The 16,845-nt window shown below is 47.4% G+C and overlaps 1 protein-coding gene across 1 annotated transcript; it reads left to right on the forward strand.

Moving 5' to 3' along the window:
• Positions 1–6,109: 6,109 nt before the first annotated feature.
• Positions 6,110–15,168, forward strand: PITX1 (paired like homeodomain 1). The gene is made up of 3 exons (XM_067566472.1): positions 6,110–6,272; positions 9,535–9,740; positions 14,065–15,168. Exons 1-3 carry the CDS (start codon positions 6,110–6,112, stop codon positions 14,602–14,604), a joined length of 909 nt encoding a protein of 302 aa, XP_067422573.1. The 3' UTR covers positions 14,605–15,168.
• Positions 15,169–16,845: the final 1,677 nt, after the last annotated feature.

The following is a 16,845-nucleotide window of genomic DNA, read 5'->3' on the forward strand; positions in this document are numbered from 1 at the left end:
CGTTTTAAACTAGCTGCCTATTAATTTCATTTGGTGACCCCCTACCTAGTTCTTGTGTTATGAAAAGGAGTAAATAACACTTCCTTATTTATTTTCTCCACACCTGTCATGATTTTATCCACTTCTATCATATCGCCCCTTAGACCACTTTTTTCCAAGCTGAAAAGCCCCTGTCTTATTAATCTCTCCTCATATGGAAGCTGTTCCATACCCCTAATCATCTTTGTTGCCTTTTTCTGTATCTTCTCCAATTCCAATATATCTTTTTTGAGATGGGGCTACCAGGTCTGCAGGCAGTATTCAAGATGTTGTACCAAGAGGCAATGAGATATTTTCTGCCTTTCTTAACGATTCCCAGTATTCTGTTAGCTCGTCTGACTGCCGCTGCACACTGAGTGGGTGTTTTCAGAGAACTATCCACAGTGACTCCAAGATCTTTTTTGAGTGGTAACATCTCATTTAAACCCCATCATTTGATATGCATCCTTGGGATTATGTTTTCCAAGGTGCATTACTTTGTATTTATCAACACCGAATTTCATCTGGCATTTTGTTGCCGGGTCCCCCAGTTTTGTGAGATCCCTTTCTAACTCACCGCTGTCTGCTTTGGACTTCACTATCTTAAGTAGTTTTCTACCATCTGCAAACTTCGCCACCTCTCTGTTTACCCCTTTTTCCAGATCCTTTATGAATATGTGGAACAGTTGTGGTCCCAGCACAGACCCCTGGGTTAATTATACTTTAATCCACTGGAAAAAGGCCTTCGACCCCAGAGGTGGCGCGTGGCTAGCTCTGGTTTGCGATTTACTTTACTTAGAAACCTAGGAGCGACCCCGTTTGCCTTGGCCTCGGGTTCAAATGCAATAAACGGTGAGTGACTCGAAGCACGTAAATGCCAGGGGAAGGGGCATGTCCGAAGAGCGGAGTGAATGCCCCTAAAATCTGCTCCTCCATAAAAGTGCTTGGTCTATGATTGGTTTCTCCTCCCAGTTCTGGTCACTATGGACAAGACAGCCCTTTCCAACAATATTGGGGACAGAAAGTGATCAGACCTCAGCAAAGCAATTAAAGGGACCCAGGGATCCAGAGAATCTTGAAAGTAGCGCAGAGGCTCCCTTGGACTCAGAGCAGAGACTCTCTAACTCTTTACAGACAGAAGATTAAACTCACTTTCTTTTGAGAGCAGAGGGACCATGACCGTGCCCCTCTGGCCCAATTGACGTCTCTGCCTGGTTACGGATCCCGGCCTGGATCGCGAATAGCTTGAGAAACTGAGTTCTATTATTAAATGGCTATCTTGCTTCATTTTCATTTACTGCCAAGGCATAGAATCCTAAAGTCGGGCGTTATAATGAAAATAATGTCCATCCATGGATAAAAGCCGAGGGGACGGACGTGTCCGATGTTGGGGGCAGCCTGGGGCGAGCGGAAGAAAGTTTTGAATCTAAAACGCACAACTCTTTAAAACTCTTCTCTCAAATATAAACGCTGCAGGGTAGGCACGTAAACAAAACCCCAATAATTCAAAATCATTTCATTTTACACCGCTTCCAGCACCATGTTTAAACCGGTCAGAGTGCATCTACAACTGCTATTCACACTTCCCTTTCAGCCTGTCCTGTGTGCTTTCGCATCACTGCGGACTGGGGAGGCTACAAAACGTTTCTGTTTCACATCCCTCTGAGAGGACACAGCAAAAGAGCCGCGAGACCTTGTGCTCACGGTTTGCTATTTTTCCAAACCCTTTAGATCAGATCAAATTTTTGAGAGAGAGAGATGAACCATTAACGCCCATTTCTATTACTGTTTGCAGAAGGATTCGGTTCAATTTAAGTCAGGGAGACGTACAAATCAGGGGATCTGAGTAAATACAAAGATGTCTTTATAGTAAACATTCGCTTTTGTCAAACCTTGTCCCATTCACATTTTTAAAATGCGCTATGCGTGTGCTCATGTTTCTTAAATAGGTTTTAATTCAAGTTTGACAGAACTCCGGCATGAAATCAGGGTGAGCGCTTTGTACATATCCCGTAGATATCGTTCAGATGCAGTTCAGAAAAGTGCTCCACTGTCATTTTCAAGCTATTTGTTGATACGTTTAATTGCAAAAAAAAAAAAACCAAAAACCCACAAACAAACAAACAAAAAACCTCGATCAAAACTGCTGCTAGAGAAGTTTTACCTGCTAAGCGTTCAGGATCTCCCTTGTTCAGCTCGCCTTTCCCCTTTTGCATGTTACATACTTACGCTACATGTCTCTCTTGGGCCTGAGTATCTCCTCCTCCAAATCTCTTTTAAAAAGAAATACACGGGGCCAGTAGAGAGAGAGAGAGAGAGAATGCTGCAGGTAGCCCCAGATAAATCGCCGTGTGCTACAGGGGAAAGCCTGCAGAATGGGAACAGACTTTCATCCACTTTCCACGGAACGGTTCAAAAGTTCCTTCCCACATCTTTACTTGATTTGAAAGCAAAATCGAGTGTCAGGATGGATCAGTTAAACAGAGCAGAGAAGATAAAGAGGAGACGGTGGTTTTTCTAGAGAACGAACGATATCTGCGCCCTCGGTCCTTCCCCGCCTTCCCTAGGGAAAATCCCGTTTGCACGAGAGTGTTCCCCACTCTCTGCCTGCGAGTGAGTCACTGGAAGGCTGTCATCTGCCCTGGGCAGCCAAAAACTCGCCTCTGCCTACACCTGCACATGTCACAGGGGCAGGATGGTGCTTTAAACAGAGCAGACACGTCTGTCTGCCCACGGGTGGGCTCGGGCAGACCTGTAGAGTGCTACTAGACCGGGTCACTGCGCTGCGAACAGGTGCGGGCCCGGGTACGGGGCCCCATCCTGCATTCCGGGTACACCCCAAACACCCCGTTTAAATCCACGAGGGGTTAAGAGAGCAGTCATGCAGGATCGGGCCCATCGAGACAGTGCCACAAATCCAGGGTCTCCCGTGTGCTTTCGAGGTGTGCTTCATGCAGCCCCAGCGGCTGGGGTATTTGGAAAGCTTCAAATGCAAGGGACTGGTTCCCCCCCCAGGAGAACACAGGCTTTTCTGAGCCTCTGAAATCACCAGAGACATCCCTTCCCTCTCCTCCCCCCAGGGCCGTAAAACACAGTGCAGAGGTCACCGGCTGGGGCGTGGACGGAGGGGGCAAAGGGGTGCAAAAAAAGATGGTGCCTGCTGCAAGGCAGACGATGACATATGCTTTGTCAATAGGACGGGCCCGTCGGATGGCGCGGCTCGCACATTGCACAGCCCTGCGAAAGCGATGCTTTCAATCAAAGCCCTTTTTTGAAATGAAAAGAGTAAAACCCACCTTTGTTTATGCAAAGGGGGGCCAGGCGGAGGCTTGTAACCAGGTGAATCACCGCCACAGGTAGCCCTCACCTGCAACCCGTGCCCCCTAACGCGAAAAATAACTCTCGGTGCTGATCGGTGCTTCAGCCCGAGACTAGCCCGGGCGAGAAGGCAGCCAGGCGCTCAGAGGGTCCTGCTCTGGCGATTGGCCTCGGGAGACTTCAGAAAAGCTGATCTGAATTGAGCGTGTGGCCCTGTGAGATGCAACAGCACAGGCACCGGTGGGGGGGGACTACTCCGGAGCCGCACGGCGGCCCTGCGTGGGGCTGGCACTTTCAAAACTGACCTGTGCTGGAGCGGATCCTTTTCTTGGTACATTTCGCCCCCCCCCCCCCCGCCCTTTAAAAATGGCCCAGATCTCCAAGCCTGAAATCCGTCCCAAGAACAACCAGCCACTTTCTATGGGTCACCGAGAGTTCACTGCGAAGGCAAATTATTTGTTATTAACAAAGTGCTGAAAGATTGGGGCGGGGGGGAGGAATCAGTCTTGCGTCAAGGAAGGATTTTGCCACAGTCCTTCTGCCGTCAAAACCCCCATTGACTTCCAGTTCGGGGGCTTCGGAGAGGCACTGGGGGGTCTGGCCCACTGAGAAGGACATATTTTTAAAGGGTACTTTACGCTGTTCTTTCTTAAATAAAGGTTTGTTTCCCAAAAAAGGAAGACGAAATGCCCTTTCCAAAGGAAGAAAAGAGAGTCGAATGGATAAAGTTGAGGAGTCACTATAGTCACACGGAAGGATTGTAAATATGCTGTAACACGGTTTTCCAGAAGTGTTACGCTGGAAATACGCTGTTTTATCGCCTTTCCCTGCAGCACGAAGCCATGGTGTATTTGTTAGATGATAGATCAGACCATAACTAATCTATTCAACAGCCACTGGTAATACAAACCTGGGTGGGGAAAGAGTTTAGGTTGGTGGGTGTAGACTTCGTTTTCCGTCGGTAGGTCAGGGATTTAAATTCTCCCTCTAGACCCCTTCGGTGGAAGACTCGTAGGCTGAGTGGGGAGTTGGTCCACATTTAAGAAACAGCAAACAAAAAAAGGAAAGATAGAGAGAAAGAGACCCCAGTTGTGCCAGCCCAGACAGACAGAGGGACTGTTTTAGTCGAGGCTCCTAACAAGAAGGCCTCTGCGGGGGGAAGGTCAGGGTGATCGGATTGTTTACTGGATCTGTAAACGAGTAATTACTTCGGCACTGAAGTGACACCACATCCTGCCGCAGATGTGAGGACCAGCAGATCCCGAGAACCTGGCTGACTCGCCAGACACACGTTGCAGAACTTTAATGGTGGCCGGTCAAAAATGGGGGCCAAGCTACCAAGAGTCCATGTGAAGCCCAAAGCAAGGGAACTGCTTCAGAGTTGTAGCTTTCACACCCCCGAGCCCTGGTAAACCCTCCCCGCATTTCTGAATTCACTACTTTCACCGCGCCCCAGAGCAATCCACGGGGCTGGGGCGGATCTTTGCGCCCAGACCTCAGGCGCTCGGCGCTGGGCTTGTCGCATTGCCCACAAATAGATGTGGAACGGGTTTGGGCCGCAGCCTGCGACACCTGACAAGTCCCGGGGTGTGAATCAGAGGAGGAATCATGATTTCCTCTTAGAAGTGCGGAGGAAAGAACAAAACCAAACCTGTGACCGCCCAATAGACCTTAGTCTGCTGTTCCAGAGCCCTGCTGCTTACAGGACCCCACTCCAGGCGACAGAGCTCGATCTATTTACAAACACTGGGGATAACACATGGCATGTAGCGCCTGGAATCCGGACTGCCGGATAAATGACTTAGCCGCGTGCTGAGAAGCAGCGTACCCCAGCAAAGCTGAAAGCACGTTAATTTCTCCCAAGTTTAAAGGGGCAGCTTCTTCCTTGTGCTGTTGTCCGGAGAGTAACCATGCCCGTGAAAAACACAATTCTGCGCCTTTCCCTGCGGAGGGGGGGGGACATAAACGCCTCGCTCTGCTTGCGAGAGAACTGGAAAGAATTGTATAGATTTAGATTAGACTCTGAAATATGTTTTTGAAATATTTAGGGCTTAACAGATCGCTCCAGAGAGTCCGAGAGCGAACACTGCGCGGAATAAATCACTGGGTTTGGGGAAAGTTTGAGGAGGGGGGGGGTGCCTCTGATTGGTTTAGGGCTGGCCGTGGTGAGAGCCGGCGTTTGGACAAAAAGACGTTTCTGCCTCCGGCAAGAGGAGCAGAGAGGGCAAGCCCGACGAGTGTCATAACCCCGGAGAGACCCTCCGACGGCAGCCCCCGGGCAGAGGCAGGGCTGGCCCCCCCGAAGCAGAGCGCTGTGGCTTTAAGAAATGCGCCGCTCGCGTTCCAGGGGGCCTTAGAGACAGCGCACGTACATGGGGAGTTTGCGGGCCGTTCTTTGAGCTGGGTGAGCGCTAGATGGAGTGAGATATTAGCGAGACGGGGAGGTTTGAACCTCGAGTGGGAGGAGCTCGGGGTAACTACAGGCATTCGTTCTCGGGCAGGTCACTTTCATCTCTTTAGTTTTACACTCTCCAGCTCGCAACCCGCATTTTTCTATCCGGGATCTTTGCCACTTTCATGCATACGCGGCTGGACCCGAGCACGGCTGCAGAGCTAGGACGGTCGGGCTTGCGGGCAGTTCTCCGCGCTCTGCTCCTGACTTCTTTGCCACTAGCAATACAGTAATTCATTAACAATCCGCGGGATTTAAGCCCTGTCTATCTATTGTGGAATAAAAACCTGCATGAACCAAAACCAACTCAGCCTCCCTGCCATGGATTCCTTTAAAGGTGGGATGAATTTGGAGCGACTGCCCGAGAGTTTAAGACCCCAGCCTGCCCATGACATGGCTTCCAGCTTCCATTTGCAAAGGTCTTCTGAAGCCAGAGAGCCGATCGAGAACTCGGCCAGCGAATCGTCCGATACAGAAGTCCCAGGTAAAAACCCTGCCCCTTCCTCTTTCTTTCCCTGCTTGATTACTTTGAATGCAGGCTGCACAAGAGACAGTCCCGCCGAGGCAGGACGCACGAGCGAGATTGAAATGCCAGGTGATATCGGTGGCTGGGTGTAATCAATAGACGGCATTCACGAGAGCCAAGCTGGGAAGGTGGCTGAGGGCGATAGCAGCTCCTGAACCGAGCCTGCCCCTGCCTTGACAGTCTAGGGAACGGGGGAATCCTGCAAACCCGTTTCACGCCGAGAAGCAGTTTTTTATCTATTAATTTATCAGGGGGGGTGTTCCGCGGAGAATGCGGCTTTGCAGAATGTTTCTGCAGTAATGTCCGCTCTGCCCGGGTGTATTTTCCAGCTCTGGTTGTTCAGACATGTAAAAGGATCTCTCCGTCAAAGGGGGGGGGGGCAAAGAATGGGAGGGGGAAATGAGCAGGGCAGGGAGAGAGCTGCTTATAGTTAGATCCTCAGACCAGGAAGCTCAGATTTATTATTATTATAGGGGTAAGCGGTACAAAGCCTAATTTTTAATTTGATGTATATATATGGGGAATAAAACAAAGAGTTTGACAAGAACTCGGTTGGATCTCAACAGGAGTAGTTTGCTCTCAGCTCTCCAAAGGCTTTTATATCCGCCTGTTGAACATGTGCAATTATTGTAGGGAAAGCTGTGGTTTCCTAGCTCGTGTTTAATTAAAACAGCAGTCATCTCTCTGGTGACAAGAAAAACCATGTCAAGGAAGCAAAAGCCCTGGGAAATATGGACTACGGAAAGTAGGGAGGTGTTCATTCTTCAAAATTTCCCTGTACAGAGGGGTTTTTGTTTTTTTTAATGATTGTTGTTTTAAATGTAAACGGGTCTTATGATAATAGGGTGCCTGCAACAAAGACCAATCAAAATGCTGCACACGGCCGCAAACGTGTTTGCAATCGGATTTGAAAAGAAGTGTTGGAGGGGAAGGTGTGCTTCGAGGTGTGTGGGGTCCCCCTCCGCCCGGCCTCTGCCATACGGGATAACTGCTCCATCTTGCTGGGCCCCTAAAACGTGACCCATCCACTCCAAGGGCACTAAATACCAGGGTCCGGTTAGGCTCCAGAGAATTCACAGAATACCTTTCACTTTTGAACGGAGAAGTGTGCTAATGCTAGTGAAGGCCGATGTGTGTTATGATTTGAAATTGCACCCGAACCAGACGCCCGGGCAGCATTTTTCATGAAATCACGGCGGGGATAAATCCAATGCAAAGATTGCAATCACTTTGATGGATGGTTTCTTTGACGGCAATGATTTTTCCTTGCTTGTTTGCTCTCTGTTTGCTCTCTAGCCTGGATGAGAAGCAGCCCCAAACACCGAAGGGAAGGGGGGAGGGAAACTGTCCGCCAGAAAGACTGGTGCGTTCAAAAATGAAAGAATTTTTCATTATTTCAGCCTTTACAGTTCGGTGATGTAGACTCGGTTCGCAAACTCAGACATTTAGACCTGCGGCGAAGTTTGCGGAACACAATTAGCTGCAAAAGGCAGCGAGAGAGAAAAATTGTCTGGACACCAAGACTATTTAAATGGGGTTTCTGTTCTCGGCCTTGTTTGCTCTGCAAACCACTTACTGGGAATAGTGGCCATAAGGGCGGCAATAAGCCCATTTACCACTCTTCGGTTTCCATTGAACCGTTTGAGCTCAGGCTTTATTATTATTATTATTTTTTTTTTTTTGCTTCAAGAATTCCCAGGGAAGCCTAGGTAAAGAGTTTTTAAAGTCTGAGGAATCAATTATTATGGCAAGGATTTTTATTAATTATGAATTACTATTATTAACAGGCTCTGAAAGGAAGTCTGTATTTCAATGCATTAGAATTATCTTTACCTTCCCCCTCCCTTTATGATGTTCGCACTGAGGAATATTCTCATTATTTTGCTATCTCCATGTGAACTCGCTTCAAAGAGACCTACCAAAATCAAGTCAGACTCATTCGTGTGAGTACAAAGAGATGGGTGTGAATATACAACACATGTGAGTGTGTCTCTATGTACAAGTTTGATTTATTTATTGTTTGTCATAGATATTATTGTGACATTTGTGTACATATATATATGTGTGTATATTATACACACTAATATGTATACAAATTAAAATAAATACATCAAAATTATAAGGGGCGAGAGAAACACAAACGTGTGGCATGTATACACCTAGTTATTCAAAGTAATGTGTGGCTATATGTGAAAATAAATATGTATCATACAAATTATGTATGTATATATATCTACAGAGATATTTTATAGATATATGTGGAGATATTTTACTCTGATATATACAATTATTAGTGTTATACCTTAAATCCGTTCATATAATGTATAGAATTCCTCATTCGATATGTGCAAATTCAAAAATGTATTAAAATATTAAAAGATCAGCGATTTCCCCCCCTTGATTTTAGGTAGATTTTCTATTTTTTCTCCAGTTATATTAAGCGATTGAGTGTTGAATGCCTTCTCCAAATTTAGACAAGCAAAATTCACAAGATGGGACTGCTTCAAACAGACAGCTACCAGCGTTTCTTACCTTTTAACCGAAAATCGAATAAAGCCTTTAGTGGATCAATCTCTGCTTAAATAAATTCTAATATTCCCGAGGGGGGCGGAGTTCACGGTTTCAATTAATTAATGTTTTTATTTTACACTCCTGACATTTTCGAAGATGAATATGGTGGGGAAATGACCAAACACAACAACAAAAATCGAGCAGAAGTTTCTCTTTAGATTTAGAGAGAGAAAAATCACAAAAGCGAAGACATGATTTTTAAACAGTTTGTTCCCTGTTTTGTTTTGTTTTTTGCCAAGAAGCTTCCTCGTTAAAAAGGCGAAGCAATTAGAAATGATTTTCTTTCCATTTGTCAGTTTCAGAGCCTGTAGATAAAAGGACGGGCCTAGGGAACGGATAATTGAGAAGTCAGTTGTTGGTCGGGAATTAAATTTCAGGGGGGGATTTTTTTACACTCTGCTCCACTAAACCTTTCTGAATCACGCGGGGATGATTGAAATAGAAACCGCCGAGCCCGGCCCGTGTTAGGAAGGCCAAAGCTCTCCAGCCTGGGACAATAGAGGCACGTTTGTAAGAGGTGAAAAGGGGATTTTGTTTTGTACCTTCTCCAAGTGCCTGGGGAAGGGGCGGGGGGTAAATCTAGGGGACAGGAGGCAAAGTCCGTGTGTGTCACAGCTCGGGGCTCGGGGCCTTGTTGTGTTTTTGACAGAAAAAGAGCGAAGTGGCGAACAGAAAAGCGAAGATGGAAACGCGGACGATCCCGCAAAGAAGAAGAAACAGAGGCGGCAACGAACTCATTTCACCAGCCAGCAGCTGCAGGAGCTGGAAGCTACTTTCCAGAGGAACCGCTACCCGGACATGAGCATGAGAGAGGAAATCGCTGTGTGGACCAACCTCACCGAGCCCAGAGTCAGGGTAAGGGGCGGGGGGGGGGGGGCTAGCCACAAGAGGGGAAACCAACCATTCATTTCTCTCCAACCCAGAGACAAACCTTGTCCTCTTCGGGCCCGATCCAACGCCCACTGGCGGGGCTTCCATGGATTGCTCCCGCCCGCAATCTTTTTTTTTGAAGTCAGATGAAAAACTTCAGATTATTTGGTAGGCTGCACGGCAGGCGAACATGCCCATGTACAGACCAGGTACAGGCGCCTGCGGGTGGGAGGAGAGGAGAAATGAAAGGGGAGAACTAACTTGTGGACAACGGCGAGGTTTGTCTTTTAAAACATCATTGGTCAATTTCATTTTCCTTGCCCACGCTTCACCAGGATGCGCTGTGCTCCGTAGGGAATGCAGGGGTGTGATTATAATAGTGAGATATATCCCATCCGTATGGGACAGGCGCAATAAATAGAGAATCCCCAAGATATTAACACACACGCCTTCATTTCGTTTGGTCAGTTTTCATTGGAGTTGGGCACTAGAGAGAAGGAAACCTTCAGCTGTTACAGCTCAGATGAGCCGCTGTGTGTTGCAGGCAGTAACTCAAAACAAAGCAACTCCAGGCAAGCAGGAATTGTCAGAAGCTCAGGAAAGTTGCCGTCTCTTTTAAGCGCTGTCTTTGCTTTCCAATATTTCCTTCTCGCTCCCCCATTCTTAAGATTCAGTATCTCTGGAGATAATAGAGAAATCAAAGGCCACAGCTGGTCCCAGAAGAACTGCATCTGAGCTCCAGCTGGGGAAGTGTGGCAATCACTCTGAAAAGACAAGCTAGCCTGAGACAGGGAAAAGGAGTTAGAAAGTAAATGATGCCACCAGGAATCAAAAGCTTAAAAGGAAACTCGGTTAGTGAAACTGCCAAGGGAAGGGCACTAGAAAAGTCTCAGGCAATTATTTTTTAAATCAACCCCGTTGGTAATATGCATAATATACAACCCAGTAATACAGCGATCAAGAGAGAAGCCCATTTTAAACTGCCACTGTGTCTGGAAAAGGCAGAACCTAGCCATCAGAGACATCTTGCCGGATTTACTTTGCTTTCCTGGATTAATTAGACACAGTAATTGAACATGAAGCAGGAAATATAGTTGCAATTCTCTGCACGTGATTAGCAGAATGAGGGACAGACAGAGGCATCCGCCTCACGCCCTTTATGCGGTCGGTTCTTTTCACGGGATCGGTATTTGTGAATGTAAACAATCAATCGATTGTTACAATGGCGATCAGATCGGAAGAGCTCTTGCAGAGGCCAATGGCTCAGCCCCACGGCACGTCCATTCCCCCCGTGTCCCAGGTATGTGGGGATATTACAGTGCCTGCAAATTTCATTAGGGGCCAGATTAGAAACGTTTTTTGAGTGGACAGGTTCCATTAAAACTGAGGCTTTCTACAAAGCGAAGAAGGCAATAGAAATAGAGGCAAGTTTTTACTCTCTCCTAGACACACTGTCAGTAAAGTGACAAGGACACATAAGGTGTCTGCTGATAAAATATCTACAATAAATGATGCCATTCAAATATTATGCCATTTTTACAGAGTGACGGGAAAGCGGTGAAAAGAATCTGCTTCATACCACCCAGCAGATATCTGTATATTACATAGAAATATATATAATGAAAAATGGCTATTCTATATAGTCACTTCTGGCGTGTGCAGTGGCCCCATTATACACACACAAGTACACTCTGCAGAGTGTATCTATAGTAAATGTTCCTCTACACAAACTTCTAGGAGGAGGCAGATAAGTTATTTGTACTGGTGATCTGTACAAACTGTCAATAGACAAACGAAAGGACAAGGGTTTGGGCTAGATTAGAGGCCAAAGTCAATAACCATTGTAGACACACATACTCGTAGGACCGAGCTGTCCGTGCTCTAGAGGTCTCTATCAATGCGACCTCAGAATGTCTGGTGAGGTCATTTTTTCAAATATATTAACTTGTTGCAATAAAACGTCAAATCAGAACGGCTCGTCCTGGGATTAGGATTTTATTGATTCTTATGTTTTGTTTGTCGTCTGCTGGCTTGTGTGGGTTGCTCTTTTTGTTCTGGGTATTTGCCCTCCCACCTTCCATTTGTTTTTCATCCCGGGATATTACCCTGGCTTGTTGCAAGAGCCGATTTGCTGACCCTCAACGCGAATTTATGCAGATGTGTTAGTCTCTGCCCGCTCGTCTATTGTTTACTAACGGTGTGTCTACAAAGTCCTGCCTTCATGAAGCAGCAAAGGCAGAGATGCCCAGGCTGACGGAACGCACCATACAATGAATCCTGCACAATGGAAAGTCCCTAAAGACTGTGTGGTTTTTTCAGCACTGAAATGCGCTTCACACGTTCATAGCACTAAAGTGCCGGCCAGGGAAGGTTTTGGACTGAGACTTTAGTAAGAAAGCAACTAGTAGGGGTGGAGCGGGGGAATGAAACCGTTCTCTGGATTCTGGCATTAGCAATTCAACAGCGCAGTGAATAATAAAGGAGAAAATGGAGGTAGATTTAACCCAATGCAGTTCTGGGTTTCAGGACGTGGTGACAAATCAAACCCCCTAGAGTTCAGAAAAGCCACTTTTGTCTGGAGAAGTAACCAGCTAACTGACTATCTATAGAAGTTACCTCTTAAGGCGTTTCAGGGCTAAATGCTAGCTGTGTTTGAAAGCATTGTATTAATTGCCATTTTCTTTTGAAAAACGACACGTTAAAATGTGCGTGCATGTTGCTGGAATATTTCAGGAAGCAAATAAAGCTAATATATGAGTTGCCATTAACGGAATTTCTTTCTCCCCGCTGTATGGAGATGTTTGGTTTGATGGCCCGAGATTGCAGTTTTGCAAATCCAGCCTTAATTTGCCATGAGGGCCTTTCTTTAAAAAATGTCTAGAAGCCATAATTAAAAAGGTTACCCTCATTTTCAGGAAATTCCTGTCTGGAAGCACCTTCTGAGGAGTGAATTACAGGGTTTGAACATGCTGGCTTTGGTTTCCTCTTCATATTTATACGGGATTTTTTTCCCCCCCTAATAGACCGCGCGATCTTTTCCCTCGAAATTTCCACCCTTGTTATCGCTATTTCAAATTAAAATCCTGCCCTTCAAAATGCTTTGGAGGCCAGGTTTAAGGAGTAGAGACTCAGAGCCACAGCAGTCCCTCTAGTTTAGAGGGGGGGGTTAAAATCCGTGGAGTTGAGGTTAGTGGAAATTTCAATTCACTGCTTCTCTGCCACCCGTTTGCAGGAGCTGCCGCGTCGAATTCCTTTTAGGGGCCGGATCCAAAGCTCCAGGGAAAGATTTCAGAGGCTGTAAGGGCCCTGAGACAGCAGCTGCATGGGTGAAGGAGGACAGTTCACAGCTATCTGACCCAGCGGGGCTGGAAGACATATTCCCTCCCCGCAAACTGGGCAGACCAACCTTTGGAAGGCAGGCACCGTCCCTCAGACCTGCAGGGTTCTTCTGCGCAGAGCGGGGCCCTTGGCCGGCTCTCTGGGCAACGCATTGGGTCCAAGGCGACCCCGACAGCGCCCGAGGGATGAAGCCTGGACTGAAGCCTTGGCATCAAACATCCCTGGCGCCCCCCTCGCTCCTCCATGCCCGGCTCTGAGCCGCACAGTCTCATTAGCCAGAAAGGCGCAGGCCGCCTCCATCCAAAGGGCGAGGCGTTGTTGGGGTTTTTTTTTTTTTTAACCTAAACACACTAATCCAATCCCCGTTTTATGGTCTGTAACAGAGGACTTTTATTAGCCAGCTTTAGCAGTCGGAAACACAGCCGAGCCCGGGCGAGCCGGCACTAATCAGAACAGGGCCTGGGCAAGGCGCTTCAGCACGGCCAATTAATGCGCGCTGGAAATAGGAGCAGCGCCAGGCACCGGGAAATTAAAAGCAGAGATGTGCGGCCGCACGGATCCAGAACGGCAGCGCGGAGCTGGGGTGGGGGGTGACTCATCTCTCCGGGCCAGGGAAGCCCAGGGACGAGTCGGGGGAGCTGGGGAAGGACGGCAGGGCGGCTGGCTGCAGCGCTTCTGGTGCGCACAGCGGAGAGGAACAAGCCGGGCTGGCGCCCCCGCTCTGGGTGGGAGGGAGGGCGAGGGACGGTCCGCGGCAGATCTTGGGGTTTGCGCTGCGGACCCTCGGTGGCGTTGGGAGCGGGTGTTGCTGCGGGGGAAAAGGGCTGGGCGCTGGGCATCCGGGCCCGAGCTCCGCGCGGCGCTGCCTCTGGGGCTGCGGTCTCCCTGCCCGGCCAGGCGGGAGCTTCGCGGGGCGATGCCCCGAGCAGGAGCCGGTGCTCACCCTGGACTCTCTGCCTTCCCTCCCTAGGTCTGGTTCAAAAACCGCCGAGCCAAGTGGAGAAAGAGGGAGCGCAACCAGCAGATGGACCTGTGCAAGAACGGCTACGTGCCCCAGTTCAGCGGCCTCATGCAGCCCTACGACGACATGTACCCGGGCTACCCCTACAACAACTGGGCCGCCAAGAGCCTGACCCCGGCGCCGCTCTCCACCAAGAGCTTCACCTTCTTCAACTCCATGAGCCCCCTGTCCTCGCAGTCCATGTTCTCCGCCCCCAGCACCATCTCCTCCATGAGCATGCCCTCCAGCATGGGCCACTCGGCCGTGCCCGGCATGGCCAACTCCAGCCTCAACAACCTCAACAACATCAGCGGCTCCTCGCTCAACTCGGCCCTGTCCTCCCCCGCCTGCCCCTACGGGCCGCCGGGCTCGCCTTACAGCGTGTACAGAGACACTTGCAACTCCAGCCTGGCCAGCCTCAGACTGAAATCGAAGCAGCACTCCAGTTTCGGGTACAGCAGTTTGCAAAGCCCGGGATCTAGTCTAAACGCCTGTCAGTACAACAGTTGACGGACTTCCCAGGGCCCAAGGCACCGGGAGAGATGGACGCTCTGGGGCTTTGATCGTACTGAAAAAAAAGAGAGAGAGAAAAAGAAAGAAAAGGACCACAAATCTTTTGCAAGAGACACCAAAATCTAATCCACGGATGAGTTGCAATTTTTCTCTGGAAGATGCGGGTTGTATGTGTTTACTTGAACTTGCACAGGAGTTTCTGAAGCGTCCGCTTTATAGCGCATGGGAGTGAAAGTGGGGGCGAAAGGGGGGGTGTGGAAAGCTGGAGAAATGGTGGTGATGGCTGGAGCTGTTCTGCCTGCTTTGTGGTAGGGGAGGAGGTTTGGTTCATGTTTACCACTGACCAAAACCAAAAAAAAAAAAAAACTGTATCACCTGCAGATTAGATTCTGCAGGAAAATGGTTTAAATATTAGGTCTGAAAATGGTTTAAATATTAGGTCTGAAACTATTCAAAAAAACCTGAAAGACAAGGGTCAACCACTTCAATAAGGTTATATTTATATCTGCGGTTACCTTGTGCCCGATCGTTGCGCTTGGCCGGTGAATAAAACGTTTTTAAAATGCATGATTCTTGGATGTTTTTTCTTTAATTGAAGGCTGCGATCCAGTCATTCCTAGAACTAAGCAAGTTACAGGTCCCTACCGCTCCATCCTTCCCGAAGGAGTGCAGTATCGCCTTCGCTAGGAGAACAGCACAGAAATATCACGCCAGCCAGGCTCAACGCGTCAGCATTTTCTCCACCCAAAAATCTTATCCTGATAATGAAATTATCATGCAGCTTTATTTAAAAGTGTGTTTTTCTTTTTTAAAAAAAAAAACCAAAACAAAACTTCTAGAGAGTCTAGAAAAAAAACAACACGAAGGACAAAAATGGATTGTCATTAAGTGAATCCGGATCCTGCGGCTCTGCTGAAGGACCAGTGAGTCTCGGACTGATGGGAGGTTGCTTAGCAATTCTGAACAGTTACTTGTTTTTCTAGAGGTGAAGGAAAAACAAGGAACCCAAAATAATCTTAAGGTGTTATTATCTTAAGGTGTTACTGTGTAAATGTAGATACTTTAACACGTGCTTGTTGGCAAAAAATGGCCATGCTAGAAATGATCTTTAACTATTACTACGCATACAAAACGCATATGAAGTTTAATTGCAGGCATATTTGTTGCTTCTTTTTGTCGATACGTATTACCTGTAGATGACGAAGAAACCTGATATAAAATGCACACGGTTCTGTCCTTTCCCAGTGTATTTCACACCTGTGGTAAACGTTACGCTGGATGTTTCAATAATGCTGTTGTGGGTAAGGATGCGGTATATATTGTTTTATAAATTATGTTTTGTGATTTTTTTTTCCTCCAAAATTAAAAGCATGGGAATAAAACAAACGAACTCTAGCAATGCTTTTAATGGTCTTTTCTGGCTATATTTATGATACTTTACAATAATAACAAACATCATAGTGCAGTGGCAAGACAAGATCCACGGTTGCCATTCCGGGGAGGAGCGGCCTTTTATGAAGAAGAATTAAATTTGCGAGAATTGTAAACATTTGTTTGGCTTCTTTGTTTGACGTGCACTAGACTATGCAGATAGTAAAGAGAAATACTGTTGGCTTTCTTAGAAAAATAACATTTAAGGGGCCGATTAATTACTCGAAGGGCGAAGGGAAGCATTCACTAAAGTGAATATATTAAATTCACAGTTTGGTCCGGATTAGCAGTTTCATCCTACGGAGATCCTCCCACCTCTAATTTTCTGACACACTTTTCCCCACCATTTCAATGACCCAACAGGCGTTATAAAGCCAGCGGTCCTAATTGCATGCTTTTATCCTATGACTAAATAGCATTTTTTTTTTATAGTTTTTTTTTCCGAAACCGCTTTACAAGAACTAAACTTTGCATCCAAAAAAGACTCCCCGTCCGGTGTTAAACGTTTGGAACCAAATCAGTCTGGTTGTGTTGTTTCGCTGGGCCTAACCTTAATTTTTTTTCATAGCTCGTCTAGATCAGCCGGAAGGTTTCGACCCAACATTTGTAGTTCAGGAGCGTTTGATGTGTTTCCCCCCAAGCCGTCGCAAGCACAGTAATGGCAAACCAGCGCCGTTCACACCGGCCTTTTTTGTAGCAAGGTTGGAAAGGCAAATTTTCAACTGTTGAAAATTAATCGGATTAAATCAACTGCTCAGTGAATGAGCTGCTCTGAAAGCAGGCGTCCTCAGGCAGGCATACGCACAG

The sequence above is a fragment of the Emydura macquarii genome, unplaced genomic scaffold, assembly GCF_026122565.2.
Source record: "Emydura macquarii macquarii isolate MOO-44397 ecotype Brisbane River unplaced genomic scaffold, CSIRO-AGI_Emac_v2 contig_2768, whole genome shotgun sequence".
In the NCBI taxonomy this organism is placed as follows: domain Eukaryota; kingdom Metazoa; phylum Chordata; order Testudines; family Chelidae; genus Emydura; species Emydura macquarii.

Coding starts and splice junctions, on each gene's coding strand:
- PITX1 (XM_067566472.1), top strand. CDS start 6,110: ATGGATTCCTTTAAAGGTGGGATGAATTTGGAGCGACTGCCCGAGAGT. Junction 6,273..9,534: donor GTCCGATACAGAAGTCCCAG/GTAAAAACCCTG, acceptor TGTTTTTGACAG/AAAAAGAGCGAAGTGGCGAA. Junction 9,741..14,064: donor TCACCGAGCCCAGAGTCAGG/GTAAGGGGCGGG, acceptor TTCCCTCCCTAG/GTCTGGTTCAAAAACCGCCG.